The following is a 15,663-nucleotide window of genomic DNA, read 5'->3' as shown; positions in this document are numbered from 1 at the left end:
TCAACTTGTGATTGGGAGAACTCCCAGCAAGCCCATTTATTATATGACTCAAGTACGTGAAAGGTAATCCTTTTTAAAATGTGAGTTATGGAGCTTCGTAATGTGCCGTTTATCTATGTCTCCTGTGGAAAGAAAGAACACCAGGGCAAGTTTATTATTTAAATCGAATGTGCTCTAAGTTGTCTTTAGGGCTCCATTTCTCACACCCTGTTCCCCAACACAGTAATATTCTAACATGATGAATTGTGATGAAAACATTGATTAAGCACCTAGAGTTGCTTGTTACCGAGTGTGGAGTAGGCATTTGAACTATACCTGGTAAGCAAGCTGCTTAATTATTAGGCTTCTGTGTCTATTTAAACACACCTTGGTTTAATATTTACTATCTAACATACCTGAGGACTATTTTATTGGAAGGAAACTAAACAGCTTTGGAAATTGGAAATCTTCTAGAACTCTCAACCAGGCAGGTAAGTTTTAGAAGGATAAAAGGGATCAATGCAGTCAACCATACATTTGAAAAGCCTCCCTAAAAAATGGAAGGAAGGATTCAAACATTCCATAAAAAAAAATGGTATTGACATGTAGCCACAAATCTGGCTCAGTGGAACAAAATGGCACTATTTGCATTCACACAGAATATCTAATTCCTGGTTTTAAGAAGTCAATGTAAGAGAAAAAGCACTGTCTCCAGGCTTCCTGTTTAAAAAGCTTGCAGCAGCTGTTACAGTGACAAATGACAATACTGTCCTAATGTATTTGAGGTTAACCCCCCCCAATGGCATCCACATTTACAGGGTTCAAGACGATAAACATTCAGCACCTGCTTTGCTATCCTCCCCACGTCTGACTTGTATTCTAGGGCCTGGCTCTTCCAGTATGGTGACTACTTAAAATCACATTTATATGAAATTATATTTACACAGACTTCTATTAAAAGCCAAATTCCAGGCCCAAGCTATTGGCCACATTCCATTTAAAAAGAGGATATTAAGTAAATTAGTTGAGCTGATTAAAAACACCTTCATCAAAATAGAACATTGGTGCCAACAATATTAAGAGTTACTGATTTTTTTTTTTTTAATAGCAGATGGTACATCAGCAGGGAGGAAAGTGCCTTCCGTTCCCTGGCTCTGCCCGCTGCCCCCCCTTCACTTCGGGGGTAAGAAGGGGAACTAGTGACCCACAGCCGGAGGTCCAGGGGAGGGAGGGGCAGCAAGCGGGAGGGCGTGAAGGTGGGATGGGGCCTAAGGGAGGGAGAGGAAGGAGGGGAGACGAGCGGCCGGGGCGAGCAGAGGTCGGACGCCTGGAAGGGGGGCGCCGTCCCGGCGGCGGAGCGACCCGGGCAGCAGCCGCGAGCCTGGCGGGCGCGGGCCGCGCGCACAGGACAGGGGCGCTCCCGATGGCGGCCGCCAGAGGGCGCGGCCGGGGCCGGCGCGGCGGAGCGGCGGAAGGAGGAGGGGAGCCGGCGAAGGGTCAGCCGCGGCAGCAGGGGCGGCGGCGGCGCAGCCCGCTCCGCTCCGCGCGCCTCCTCCGTCTCCGCGCCCCGCTGCCGCCATGCGGCCGCCCTCCCCCTGCCTCGCGCCGCCGGCCCTGCTCTGGCTCCTCGTCTGCCCCGCGGGTAAGTAGCGGGCGGCCGGGCCGGGCCCCGGGGAGGCGTGGGCGCCCCGGCGCTGCCCCCGCGCCCGGAGGGAGGTGCCGGGCGGCCCCGCCCTGCCCCGCGGGCCCGCTCCCCGCCGTCCCGTCCCCGCCGCGCCGGCCGCAGCGCCCTCTCGCGGCGCCCAAGGGGGAGCCTGGCTCTCCGGGACCCCGGGGCGCGCGGTGCCGCCTCCTGCCCGCCTCTCTCCGCCGGGAGCCGGCGGCTGGCCGCGCCGCTCACCCCCAGGGAGCGCGGAGCTGATGCGCGGCTGGAACAAACTTCGCGAGGAGGGAGGCGGCGGCCGCGGTCCCGCCCCGCGCCTTCCGCCCGCGCGCCGCGCCTCCCCGCCCTCGGGCCCGGCCGCGGGGCCTCCTGTCCTCGCCCGCGAAGGCGCGCGGCGGGTGGGGAGGGGGGCCGCGGGGAGCCCCCGCCGCCTCTTCGGCGGGGGGATCCGAGCCTACTTCTGGAAGCAGCGCCAGTCGGGTCCGCTGCTGCCGGAGCGCCGCTTCCCGTTTTTCTCCCATTCTCACGACAGCATTCTCCCCCTTTTATCAGAAATGATGTGCCAAAAGTTTTAAAGAGGTCATTGTAACTGACTTTCACGATGACATCTGTTCAAGTTTGAAAGCTTGGTGGAAAAATGGTGCCGCGGCCGGTGTTCTCGGGGTTGTCCTCTCACCCGGACTCTCGTGTTTCCATCCCGTGAAGACGCAGCGACTTCGAATGTTTAGAAATGGCAGACGGTGCAGTTTAGGGAAAGGCGTAGCGGATTGCACTTGGCTTTGTGGTAGCCCACCGGAACCTCTACAGCCCGTTTTTATTTGGATTTAAGGACCTTATTTGGGTACCCCCGGCATTTATATAGATGCTCAGTAAGTGTGGGAAAGCCGAGCGAGATTTATTGGTAATTAATTGTTCACATGCATGATTAAATAAGCAACAAGGTAACTTAAAATGTTCGGGCACCTTGGACAGAGAAGGCTGCAATTGATGGTGGGGAGCATCTGAACTTCGCGGATGTCTTAGTGGAAGAAAGTGTATTGCTGGGGGCGGGGGCGGGGAGCGGCTGGCAGAAGGGGCTGCTGCAGCGCTGGGAGATGGACTGGGTGACTCCTGGCTGCCTCGGTTGGCTTGCTGCCTGGGAGTTTTGCACCTAACCAAATGGGGTGGGTGGTAACTGACACAGGCATCCTATTTATAGCACTGCATTTTAGAATGCTGTACTGGGGATATAATATTTGTATATACTGTATTCAATATATGGGCTGAAATGTATATTTGTATTATTATGTGTATGTATTTTTTACTGTACTGAAGGGAACGTGTACACTGTCCAAACTCCGTACTACATTAAAGGACATTCGGAATGAACTAAAATGTCAACACGTTTTTAGAGATGTCTATTAACATTGTGAAGTTGTCAGAATAGCACAATAAATAAGACATAAAGCCCATTAAAAGGGTCCCTGTGAGACACTGAACTTTGTGAACTGGCTTTCATGTGTTAGACCAGACAGGAAGCTGTATCCGTCCAGGTCTGAAGTAAATCATGATTTCATTTTTTTGAGCTCTGCTTTGATGTTGTGTTGGGGAGGCACCGAGATGTAAAAAAGATGTGGTCACCACTCTTTATATATCTTGAAACCAAGATTCTTGGAATCTTGCTGAAGTAGAGAATATAATAGGAGTTCTGAGGCATGTGAATACCCATAGTTTAAAAAACACCTTCAATATTCCTTTATAAGGTTGGCCTGACTGTGTCTAGCTTAGTTTTCTCATAAACGGTGGCATATGCATTTGGGTTTGTAGAGAAGAGTCAGTAGAGAGATTTTATTTTGAACCTGGGTGATTATACAGATAAAATTCACTGCAACCTCAGTTCTAAAGTCTGGTGCCAGTTCTAGAATCAGAAGGTTTATTCGTGCCTCTCGGTCAGCCAGTGTATGGCTTCTTGTGCATTTGAGCCTCACTTTTCTCATATAAAATGGGAGGTATGGACGAGATAGCGTACTAGAACTTTGCCTTCTCTTACAGTTTTAACATACTGATTGTATTGTAGCAGAGACTGCTGTCTGCCTACCCAATAACTCTTAGTTGCCCTTTTCCTGACTAAAAAACCTCTTAAATAATCAGGGGTGTCATGGACGGAATTGTGTCCTTCTAGTTCATCTGTTGAAGCCTTGACCCTAATGTGATGGTGTTTGGAGATAGGACCTTTAATGTGGCAATTAAGGTTAATAAGTTTATAAGATTGAAGCCCCAATCTAATAGGATCGGTGTCCTTATAAGAAGAGGAAGAGACACCAGGGATGCACACAAAGAAAAAGCCCTGTGAGGACATCTATCTACATGCCAGGGAGAGAGGTCTCAGCAGAAACCAGCCCTGCTGGCACCTTGATCTTGGACTCGCAGCCTCCACAACTGTAAGAAATACATTTCCGTTGAAGTCACCCAGTCTGTGGTTTCTGTTTTGGAGGCTCTAGCAGACCAGTAATTCAGGGGGTGAGGGGAAGAATGGAGGCATGGTGATGGTGGCAGCAGCAGCGCGTCGGGTGAGAAGACATTCCTCAGGGGGCCTTGCAGATAGGGGTGCCATGAGCTATCTGTAGAGACTTTGGGGTGGTTCTCTTGGCAAAGCTCATTAAATGTGGCTGACCCAGCTGGGCTTCAGGCCACTGTTTGCCATTGTTTCATCCTCCTTCCCACTGCCTATGATGGCAGGAGCCATGGTGGTCATCTTGTGACCATGAGGTGACCTTGAAGATGGAAGCCAGTAGTAAGGATGGTAGAGCAGAAAGATAGCACCACCTGGCTGCCCGAAGTGGGGCACCACGTTCGCCCCAGAGCACCTATTTCCGGACTTGTATTGTGTGAGATTAAAGATAAACCTCTGTATTGTTTAACCCTCAACTGTTTAAGTTTTTTATTACATGCAGCCAAACCTAATCCTAATTGACACCTCTCTGAAGAAGCTTATTTGAACCAGGGGTAAAATAATGGATATTAACTTATCTTTATTATCCCCATTTCTACTCTGTATGAGTCAAGATTGTATTTTTTAGCACCTACCAGAATTAGGAATGGTTTTTCATTCTGAGCCAGATCTTGCTTAGATTTTTTTCATTGTAACAAGTCAGACCTGACTCCAGATTTTGACCATCTGGATGGTTCTTTGTCACCAAGGTAGTCCAGGACCCCCACATTGGATGGCCCTTTGTTCATGGACTTGACCCAAGGGGGTCTGCCTGTTTCCAGTTGTCAAGCTCTTTTGGGGAGTGTGGGGTGGGAAGGGGAAAGAGCCCCCGTGTCACGAGTGGTGGGGAGCGGGAAGGACGCCCTGACCCTCTTGTTAACTTCCTCTGAGGCAAACACCGTGGGCCCAGAATTCAGCAAGTCTTCATAAATGACCTCATTTGGAGCACTAAGGACCAGATTGTTTGCTTTTCATTAGAAACATTATAAAATAGGCACAACTTCTAGGCACAAGGGCTTATGAGGAATTTGCAAATGTTATGTGTTTTGCCTCCTTGTAGCATTACGTGTAATCTGTCTTTGGTGTGCAGATTCTTGCTTAAGAACAAGGGTGCAGGAGTCTTAATTCCATCCTTCCCAACAAAAAGGAGAAGTTATGGTGAGTGTGGGTTTCATCAGATCTAAATAATTTTAAAAGGGAAAGCTGTATGCAAAGTCTGTTTCATTTATTCAAAAAGTGTTGAGTATCTGCTGTGTGTCAAGCATCGGGGTCAGTGCATGAAGAAGATGGATTTAGTCTGTGTGTACTTCTGCGGACCTTGCAGTCTTGAAAGGAAGGTGACAGTAAATACTAACTATACCAGAAACGAACTGCAGCTGTGGGTAGGGCTGTGGCAGAGGCATTCGGGGTGCTGAGAACGTGTTGTAGGGAGACCTACGGCTTTGGACTGGAGTCTGAAGCAGGGCTTCTCAACAGGGGCCATATCTGAAAATCAAGAGACATTTTGGTTGGCAAGGAGGAGGGGGTTTAAGGGGGAGGGCGGCTGACAGGGAGTGCTGCTGGTGTCTAGAGCCACGGGTGCTTCTGAGCATCCAGTGCACAGGACAACACCCCCTTCCCCTGGCCTGTCCCCCTTGCCCCTGCGCCAAAGAATCATGACCAGTGAGCTGGTCCAAAGTGTCAGAGGTGCTGAGTTGAGAAACTCTGGAGTGGGGGCTCAAGGAAGGCTTCCCAGAGGAAGGGACATCAGACCCCAAACCTGAAGGGGAAGCAGAAATCAGTTCAGTGGAGAGAGGGAGGGAGGGAGCACACCCGGAAGGGGAGAGAGCAGGGCACCGCAGGAATCAGGTGGGGGGCAGACAGGACAGGAGAGAGTGAGAGAGGGGCTGGGAGGGTCAGCAGGCCAGGTGAACGGGGGGGCCTTGCAGACTGGGGAACGGGTTTCGGCCTTTTTCCCCGAGCAGTGAAAGCTGATGAAGGCTGTGACAGGAGTGACGGGATTTGACTTCCTTTTAAGCAGCTCACTCTGGTTGTCCTGTAAAAGGGATTGGAGGGGGCCAATGTGGACATGGGTGGCCAGTGAGGAGGCTGCTAGAGTCACCTCCCAGAGAGATGACTAAGAATGCCTAAGGCCCAGGGACTGGTAGGGCCAGTGAGCTGAGAGGAAGGGTGGGGTCAAGGGTGAATCTCAGGTATTTGTCATCAGGGGTGGGCGGTTAGTGGTGCTGTTTACAGTATAGACACTATGCAGAAGGCCCAGATTTAAACAAAAACTGTGGTGAGGTATATGTAACACAACTTATTATTTCACCATTTCTTAAATGTACAGTTCTGTAGCATTAAGTACCCAGTTTTCTAAATTTTAGGGGAGGTGGTGATGGTGAGTACCCTTTGGACAAACTGGTTTGCAGTGCATATGAGGTCTTCAGGTTCCCTGTCGGATGGGCACTTAGATCTGTGGGTCTGGAACTCAGAGGAGAGTTTGGCTGGAGAGGGATTTGGGGATAATTTGAGTAACTTTTTCTTTTTTAAAGAAGAGAGCCTTGACTGACAAAATTAATTCATTTAAGCTTTTTCTCAAAATGTATGTATACCAAAGATTTGGGAGAAGTTGGGGAAGAAAACAGTCTTGATCTGTATGATATAAAGCTACAGGTTTAGACAAAAAAAAAAATGAGTAGAGGTATCATCAAATAGGAGTTGAATGTAGCTCAGTTAGAGCAATGCCATTTTCTCCAAGGGCTATGACTTATTTTCAGCTCTAAAAGAATATTTTACGGTCTGTAAAGGTGATTATGTCTTAGTTTACATCACTGCTTCCTGTAAGAAGCTCAAGGCTCTTTCTACATCGCATTGAATTTATCTTCTCTAGATCCTTGAGAGTATATGTGGGGCTTGTTCTTCACCTACAAGATGAAGGGAGTAAAGGAAGGCAAATGGCCAAGGACGGTTAGGAAAGTAGCCCCATGCTGTTCCTGGGGTGTCTGTCTCGCTGGGCATGAGGGACGCGAGCAATAGAGCACACCCTGAGAATCAGCCCAGTGTCTGAAACAGCTCCTTTGTTCAGGTCCTCTTTGTTAAAGTGCAGACTCCAGCCCCAGATTCTTCTGATTCAAAAGAGGGGCCATGAGGTGCCTGGATTCGCAGCTGTAACCAGGCCCCAGGTGAGCTGTCTGTGCTGGCGGTGGCAGGAGCCCTGCCTGGGCCGCTCTAGGCCCAGGTATAAACTGGGACTATTTCTGGGTGATTTTCATGCACATCTGCACAGCATAAAGGTGATTGCTGGTTGCTTTGTTTTTAAAATGAAATGCAGAGCTGTTTTGGAGAGAGCAAAGCGTGGAATTGAGGCCTTATACTCAGCAGTCTGATGTTGTGTCTACTTGGGAAAGGAACCAGAAACCCCAGAATTCAAACTAAGAAGTCTTTCTCTGATTCCGGCATCGTTTGGCAGATTTTCAGATGCCACTGGAGGGACTGTAGTGTGGGGAGTGTGAGTCTCAATTACTTGAGCTGATGGGTTGTTAGGGCAAAGGTTTTTGCACAATAGACAAGTGAGTCCCTGAAGGTGTTAGAATGTCTCAGCCTGGGGATGCCATGGATTCAGTGGTACGGACAGGAGTGTTTTTAAAACCTGCCTTTATATTACAAAAACGAGATAGCGAAAGGTTAAGCATAAATGGCATTTTTGTAAACTAGCCTGGGAGATAACTGTTCACTAATAATCTTGCCCTGTGAAGGAGCTGTGCCGAGCCCTGAGCCCTTCGTGTTGGCGTACCGCTCTCCAGGGCCCCTGCAGCGTCCCTCCGTGACTGGGTGTGTGCCACGGAATCCTCTGCGCCTAACCTGTGACTTAGCCTACAGAACATGCCTAGGAGGGTGCTGTTTTGAATCTGTCCCCCTAAACTTTGACTTGGAATTTTCCTGTTTCCATATCCTGAGGGGCATATAGGTTTTCCTATCATTTGTTCAAATGAAATATGAATTAAAGAAGGAAATGATCTTTTTCTTCCTGAAATATATGGTTATTTCCTATTTTTTTCCCCCATTCCCTATCCTTCCTATAAATATGTTTTCCCTCTAGCACATAGAATATATTGGTCCTGGCAAACTATAACCAAGTGAAGAGAAATCTGTATTCCAAATTGCATTTTCCCATTGACTTCTATGATAAAACAGGAGATGTGTTTTGTATGGAGCAAAGTCAGGTTTGGGCAGGTAGTGGGTTCAAAAGAGGATCCCATGGTCACGTCTGTACCATGCTCACTGCCACACTCGGGTTGGGGGCACCAGGCTACCCTGTGTCATTACTTCCCTCCTCTGGCAGAATCACGTTGAGTGTCGTAGAAGCCATGGAACCGGGCAGAGGGCCCCCTGGCCCTAAAGGTCCAGCTCTCTGCTCGCTGTGATAGAAGAACTGTGCCGGCATCCTCCCCCAGGCAGCATCTTTTTCTAAGAGTTTGATATTTGGCCCCTGAGCAAAAGGTCCTGTCGTCGCTCTTCCCATGGGCAGGTGCTGTCCTGAACCTGTATGTGTGTTGACTTGTTTCCTTCTTGTTTAATTTCCCTGCTTTACAGACAGGGAGGCAGAGGCTCCAAGAGGCCAGGCCCGGGGTCGCACTCTTCGCGGCAGGGCCTGGCTTAGTGCCGCATGGTGACAGCCTACGCTCTGTGCGTGTGACCGGCGCTCTGAGCGACCCCTCCCAGTCCAGCGGGGCCTGGAGCCCTGCCGTTCGTGGCACCTCCCCATGCACCGTGACGCTCTAAGGGGAGACCTCCCTCAACTGCGGCTTCAGAGCTCCTCCAGCAGCTGCGAGCTCTCTGGCTTCTCCTCTCTGCCCGGCCATTTCTTTTAGACTCCTTTGCAGTTTTGTCTCCGAAACGCTGGGGTTCCCTTGCTGCTGTCTTTCCCATGCAGTCTTGTGGCTTCAGGGCCACTGTGGAGGCCCCGAGGTGGGAGCCCTCCTCGCCCAGCTGTGCTGAGCTCTCCCCAGAGACCAGGCTGCGCAGGGTACTGGGAACCATGCGCGTTTTCCCGTGTCCACAGTTCTCCAGTTGTGAATGGCACCCTAGTCCACGCGGCCACTCCCGTGTGAGTCCCCTGTGCCCCCTGCCCGCATCCTCCTGTCGGGTCTGCCCCACAGCCTGAGGTCCGGCCTCTGGGATGTCCACCCCCTGCGCTGCGCACGGCCTCAGCTGGGCTCGGTCCCTATCTCACTGCAGGGCTCCGGAAGCGTCTGGGCTGATGTGTCTTTTCCTGTCCCTCCGCAGCCCACTCCCCACGCTACCGCTAGAAACCTAAGGCACACATGTCAACACGGAGCGCCCCTTCCTCAAGCCTCCAAAGCTTTTCATGCACTCAGAATAAAAACCACACCCCCTAACATAACCCCTGTCTTGAATACAGCCCCCGTCATTGCCAACCCCATCTCTAGCTTGGTCCCCTCCCCCCGGGTGTCTGCGCCCCGTCCTCCCCCTCCCCTGGTGTCTGCGCCCCGTCTCCCTCCCCTTCCCTGGGTTCCCGTGCCCAGGTCCTCACCTCCAGGTGTCCGTGCCCCATCTCCCTCCCTCCGGGTGGGGTGTCCCTGCCCCTTCTCCCTCAGCCCGGGTGACCGTGCCCTCTCTCCCTCCCCCTGGGTGACCGTGCCCCCTCTCCCTCCCCCCGGGTGTCCGTGCCCCGTCTCCCTACCCCCGGGTGTCTGGGCTCTGGGCACCCTGAACTGTTCCCTGCTTTGTGCGCAGAGCCTGGGCGCAGCTTTTCCAGGCCCCTGTGCTCTTGTCCTTGACGGCCCCGGTGCCTGGACCGGACTTCTTCAAGCACTGAGCAGAGCTTCCCTCTCTGGGCGCCTCCCCTTCCCTCTGCTGCCCTGCCTGGGTGCGAGGCCCTTCCTCCCCACCCCAGGTGCCCCACAACTGCTGCTAGACCCCTGGGCCCTCAGAGCACGCGCCAATGCAATGGGCTGTTGGCCGAGGTCTCACAAGCTCCCTGGGAAGCTGCTCCTAGCATAACGTGGGGCACCTGTTACCTTCAGCCACTCTTTGATTTTTCTGTTGAACAAATGAAAATATAAATTAATCATCCTACTGACAATAGCTGCTAACACCCGGAGCCCTCGGCATGTGCCAGGCCGTTCTGGGAACATTACGCGTGCCAAACTGTTCCCCCCTCAGCTGCTGCCTGGGCCGGTTCTGTTCTCGGACCGCGTGGGGTGACGGGGCCTCCATCCTGAGGCTGGGCCGTGGGGCCCCAGGGTGGATGGAGCTGCCACTCAGCACGTGCACAGCCGCAGGCAGTGGATCTGTGTAAGGAGGACAAAGGGAGGGCAGGCTCTGCCTTGTTGCTGGGCCGCGCGGGTTTCTTTCTGTTCCCGCTGCTGCTACGGATTATCTTCAAAGCAGGTAATAGGAGCCAAGGAAGTCGGCAGCGGGCTGTGCATCCTGGAGCTGACGGCCCCCTGCGGAGGACCTGGAATTAGACCTGAAGAGCTCCAGGAAGCAGAACCACTTGGGGCGGAGCTGTGCTGGGTGAAACATGTTGTAAGTAGGTCACAGGAAAGAAAGTGAGGCCCCAAAGGCTCCTACGTGCATGAGATGGGTGAGGGCCTGCCACCCTGAGCCATGGTGGTGCCCAGCCACAGGATTCCAGGGTCTGTGCTGAGCGCTTTGTCCTGGAAGCCAGAGCAGGCGCCTATGGCTTTGCTCCCTCCCCTCTGGAGCACAGGACCCCGACCCTGCCGGGACTGACAGGGATGATCTTCACCCAGGCAGCGCCCTGTAACCTGCCCCTGAGCTCTCACTGCGGGGAACCCCCCCGCTGGGCGCTTCGTGCCTTACCTCACCGACTCTGGCAGCACCCCTCTGAGGTGGGGCTATTTAGCATCTTCATGGTTTCTGCTGCTTTGTATTTAATTTGGCTTCTTGCTAGGAGAGTTTGGGAGGACGCATCAGGGCACAGGAGCAAAACAGTTAGGAGTTGGTAGGTGCAGTCATCTTTCCTGTCCGGGCGTGGGGACCCTTGCACCCCACAGGAACGAGGAAAGGTAGTTGATTAGTGTTGCTTAAATGCGCTGCAATTAATTTCTTGCCAGTTTTCTTGCGCTCTAGGGCTTAGGCTAGCCTATAAATCTTAGTCCCAGGTTAGTTGTAAAATCTTGATTTCTCTCTCAGAATAGGTGTGCTAACACTTTTGTTGGCTTGAATTATTTAAAGATATCATGAGAAAGGTCTTATTTCTATTGCCTGGCCTGATTTGCACTTTAAATATAGTTCCCTGCAGCAATTCACAGGAATTCATGTTGAAAATAGAAAAGGGAAAATTACTTTTAAACAGCAGTTTGGCGTATCAGAGCACGATTTACCTTGGAATATTTCCCCAACTGCACATTAGCACTGAGCTTTCAAGGATATTTTTTCCCTACTGAATCTGGAAATTAGTATGAAGCAAACAGCAAACACGGAGCTGGTGGCCACTTCCTTTGGGGGTGTGGGGGTCTTCTCCCTCCCCCCTCTCCCAGGCTTGAGATGCATGTGCTTGTTAAGAGTTGTTGAAGGTGACAGGTAATTTCTTACCTTACTTTTCTCACTTCCCTCCTCTTTTTCCACCATTTCTTCTTCATTTCCACAAACTGTAAAAGCTGGGAATTTGTTGATAAGAATTTTGTAAGTGATTCATTGTTTTAAGGTCGGATTTACTAGTGCTATAGCATATGCTGTGCTTTCAAAATACGTTTGGTTTCTTGGCGATTTGTTTTGTTTTATTGAGATTATGGAAATATAAGTTATACCAAGTGGTATTTTTTAACAAAATATTCATCTAATGGGGATTATCTTGCCATGTGATTTGCTCTTATGCCTGACAGTAACTCTAATGCATTTTTTATGTTATTGCTTTAATATTATATAATAATTTATTTCAATCATGGGAAAAAGGAGTTCTTAATTTCACATCAGAGTGATGGAGAGAAATGATAGTTTTGTTTTTTTTAAGGATATTTTAACTCCAGGATTGTGTGTTTTTGGAAGGAATGAAAATCTAGTTTACCTTACTTTACTTAAATCTTATCTGAATCAAGGTATGGTATCTTGATTATGACAAATAGGATTTGTGGAAATGACTTGATTCATTGGGAACATTTTCTCTCTATGTAATTCTTACTTTAAACAGTAACACTGTCAAATAATTCTAGCTGCTTATTCATGAAAGGTGATGTGTTGGTGGTTTTCAGAACCAATACCAAAAAAGGCACGTTTTCTTTAGTATAGAGCTTACATCCTAAAGGGCCAGGGACTTTCTGTGTTGACACGCTCTATTTTTTTCACATAGCCACCTGGCCTTGCAAAAGAGTCAGGTATGGCTAAAAGCTGGTTATTAGGTGATGAGTCACTGAACATATTAAAATTGAGAAGGTTATTTTTCTTGATAGAAGAGGAAATGCCAACCCAGAGAGTTTTGACTGTCTGTGTCTGGAATTAGGAATTGATGGGGTTGGCAGAGATGGATTTTGGAACCAAAGCCCTGTATTACATTGGCCACAGTTTTTATATTCTCCAAGTTGTCAAAATGTTCTGTTTTCTGGAATTCTGTGATAGTGAGTGGTGTTAACATGTTGTGACCTCCCTGTGTAATATTTACTGATAATCCTATTTTTGTTATCTTCTTGACTGTTTTAAATGTGCATGTTAGCTTTGAGGTAAATGAAACAAAAGAAACAAAATTAAGTACCTAGAAGCAGAGCTTAAATGGTGTTTGGAGTTAAATCACTCTTTTCTTCTTTGAACTTAGTGAAAGACTTGGGCTTTGCATTTGCCCTGGTGTGTGTGTGTGTGTGTGTGTGTGTGTGTGTGTGTGTGTGTGTGTGTGTGTGTGTAAAAATGAGAAAGTAGAGCAGATCCTAGTGAAAATAAATGGGGGAGGCTCGGGCCATCCTGAACACTTGGCATTCATTCATTCATTGGATCAATGTTGATCGCTCTTTTTCTGTGTGCTGCCTGTGTTCTAGGTTTCAGGGCAAAAGTAAATACAACCACATTCCTGCCTTTGTGGATCTTACAGTAAACTAACATAGAAGACAAACAAGCAAATAAATATATATTATGCCAGGGGTGGTACATGCTCTGGAGAAGGTGGGGTTTGCGATTTATATGAGGTGGTATCAGGGAGGCGTCAGGATACCTGCTATTATCTAAACTGCGCACATAGAGGTCCATTTAGCTTACATTTCAGTTTCTCCCTGCCTTTTTGAAATGTCATCCTGGAAATGGAAATGATTAAACCATGTTAGTCTTTTGCTTCTTAGTGTGGTTGTTTTAGATTGCTTCCTTTGAGCAAATGTTAATGGAGAGAGAATCTGAGGCCTCGGATGCCTGGGGGTGGAGGTGGGGAGGGATCGGAGGCCTCCAGCGGGCAGGTCGGCTCTTGCTGAGTAGGTCTCCTCTGTTACCCGGGGAGCCTGCCACTCACGCGCCTTGTGCTGCCATGAAATTGCCTGTCCAGCCTTTTCAGGGCGTTTTGGCTCTACAGTATTGCCCATTTTCTCCTGGGAATGCTTAACCAGGGACAACAAACTCCATGAAATGCTTTCCTCTTAGCTGTTCAGGAGAAATGCACTGTAAAACTAAGGTATTATTTTTTTGTCTGGTTAACTTTCCTGACTATTTTGTTTATCATTTTGCTTTATATTTTCAAAGTGTTACTGTCATGTTATTAATAGTATTATTATTTTAAATATAGAGCCTGGATGTGCCTCCCGGGATATCCTTGTCTGTTTATGGGCTCTGACTCACAGCATTCAACCACCCTAAATGGGGATACTTGGTTCCTCTCGCTCTCCTGGCCCCACCGCTCTATCGGGACTCTGGTAACTCCTGCACGTCCACAGCAGGTCCTGCGCCACATTTCCAGCCTCACAACCCCCGAGACAGAAAGCTTGCTTCAGATTTAACTCAGTTGCCCTTCACACTCTGGCAGTGATTCTGAGAGTGGGGATTTGTCCTTCCCTCTGGAATTCTTAGGAATTCCCCTTTGCTTAAGAAAGCACCAGAATTGAGGCTTTGAGAAGTTATATTTGTATGCATCTATTTTGCAGTTTATAACTGTAGACACCAACGTTTTATGCTGATTATAATTTCTTTGATGTAGTGTTTCTTTAGCTTGGTAGCCCAAGCATGTCGGCCTCACACTGATGAATAATTTTAGGTTCGGAGGTGGAAGTGGCCGGTGGTATGAGTTTGCAACAATGCAGCTGCTTTCAAAAACGAGCAAAATATGTCTTGTTAAAGTTTCATTGTTTCTCTTCTTTTAAGCAAACCTGTGGAATTTGAGAATGAATCTTAATTGCTAATTTTAATGTAAAAATGTTTCCTTTTTTTTTTTTTCCAGTTTTTGCTTTCGTTTCTGAAGATATAAAGAAAGAGGTCAAGCAGTCTAAGGTACTAATTCTAATAATCAAACTTATTCTTCCCATTTGAGATGTGCTTGGTTATTTTTTCATGGGAGCTGTAATGATTTCATCTTCCAATAGTTACATTTCTTTCTTTTTATGAATTAATAACTTGTTGGTCAACATACATTTTGAATCCATAGCAGCAACCTTAAAAGGCTTGTTTTAAAAAAATATCCCTTACTTGTTAAAAGACCCACTAGGTTTCAAATTTCACTTTAAGAAAAAAGGTATTTTGATATGAAACTAGATATATCATATTTTAATAGCCTTTTTTGGATACCACATCTCCAGTCTTACCACATCTTAACCTTGGACTTAATTTTCCCAGTCAAGGAAGGAAGGATTATACTATGCCTCGAGGGGTTACAACGCAGTTTACTACTTTAAGCCCATTGCTGAGACCCACTACTCAGAAAAAAAGATCCCTTTAAAAATATGACTGCTCACTAGCAATGCGCCTGGTCACCCAGGAGCACTTGTGGAGAGGTGTCCTGCGGGTCCTTCACCTTGAAGGTCGCACCACATGACAGGGCATATTGGGGACTGGCCGAGAGACCCCCACAGTGACTGCCAGAAACCAAGGCCTGGGGGACCAGTGGGGAGGGGCCAGCACTTACCCAAATCTCAGAGCTGTTGCTGCTTCACCGCTGGCTGCCTTCAAGAGCGTCATCTAGATTTCACCGTCTGAGCTCTGCATCAGATCAGTGTAGCATGTAAGAAAGAGAAGCAATATTTAAAAAAATGAGTAGTCTTTGTCATATTAATTAAGGCTCAGCTGATTATTTTTTTACCCCACAATTAGTATAAAAGCATTTTTTAATAGAATGTTCCTTTTATCAACAGAGTATTATCTGTTCTAACTGTATTTTGGGATTCCTACGCAGGGGAAATGATAATAATTCCTTATGGTTTTAAGGTCCTCATGGTTATAAAAGCCATTTTAGACATTCCATTTAATGTAATCTCAGTGATCCTGTTATTTCTAAGGAAAGCAGGTATTTCCAGACGTACCTTAGAGATACTGTGGATTTGGTTCCAGAACACAGCCATAAAGCAAATAGTCCAATAAAATGAGTCAGATCAATTTTTTGGTTTCCCAGTACATATAAAAG

General features: G+C 48.4%; 1 protein-coding gene across 3 annotated transcripts in view; it reads left to right on the top strand.

The window, feature by feature from the left end:
- The first annotated feature begins 1,252 nt into the window (after window positions 1-1,252).
- The window catches only part of B3GLCT (beta 3-glucosyltransferase), an 86,305-nt gene continuing 71,894 nt past the window's right edge, over window positions 1,253-15,663 (top strand). The window contains exons 1-3 of one of the 3 annotated variants that reach the window (XM_057489835.1): window positions 1,483-1,621; window positions 2,195-2,511; window positions 14,488-14,537. In XM_057489835.1, coding sequence (XP_057345818.1) covers window positions 2,505-2,511; window positions 14,488-14,537 — 57 coding nt within the window. In that variant the 5' untranslated portion in view covers window positions 1,483-1,621; window positions 2,195-2,504. Of the gene's footprint in view, window positions 1,622-2,194; window positions 2,512-14,487; window positions 14,538-15,663 lie in introns of all 3 variants that reach the window. The other 2 variants (XM_036917305.2, XR_005031161.2) reach the window with 2 other exon arrangements.

The sequence above is a fragment of the Manis pentadactyla genome, chromosome 2 (genome assembly GCF_030020395.1).
Source record: "Manis pentadactyla isolate mManPen7 chromosome 2, mManPen7.hap1, whole genome shotgun sequence".
Lineage (NCBI taxonomy): Eukaryota > Metazoa > Chordata > Mammalia > Pholidota > Manidae > Manis > Manis pentadactyla.
Note: the sequence above shows the minus strand (reverse complement) of the source record. Positions and strands in the feature narration are given on the sequence as shown.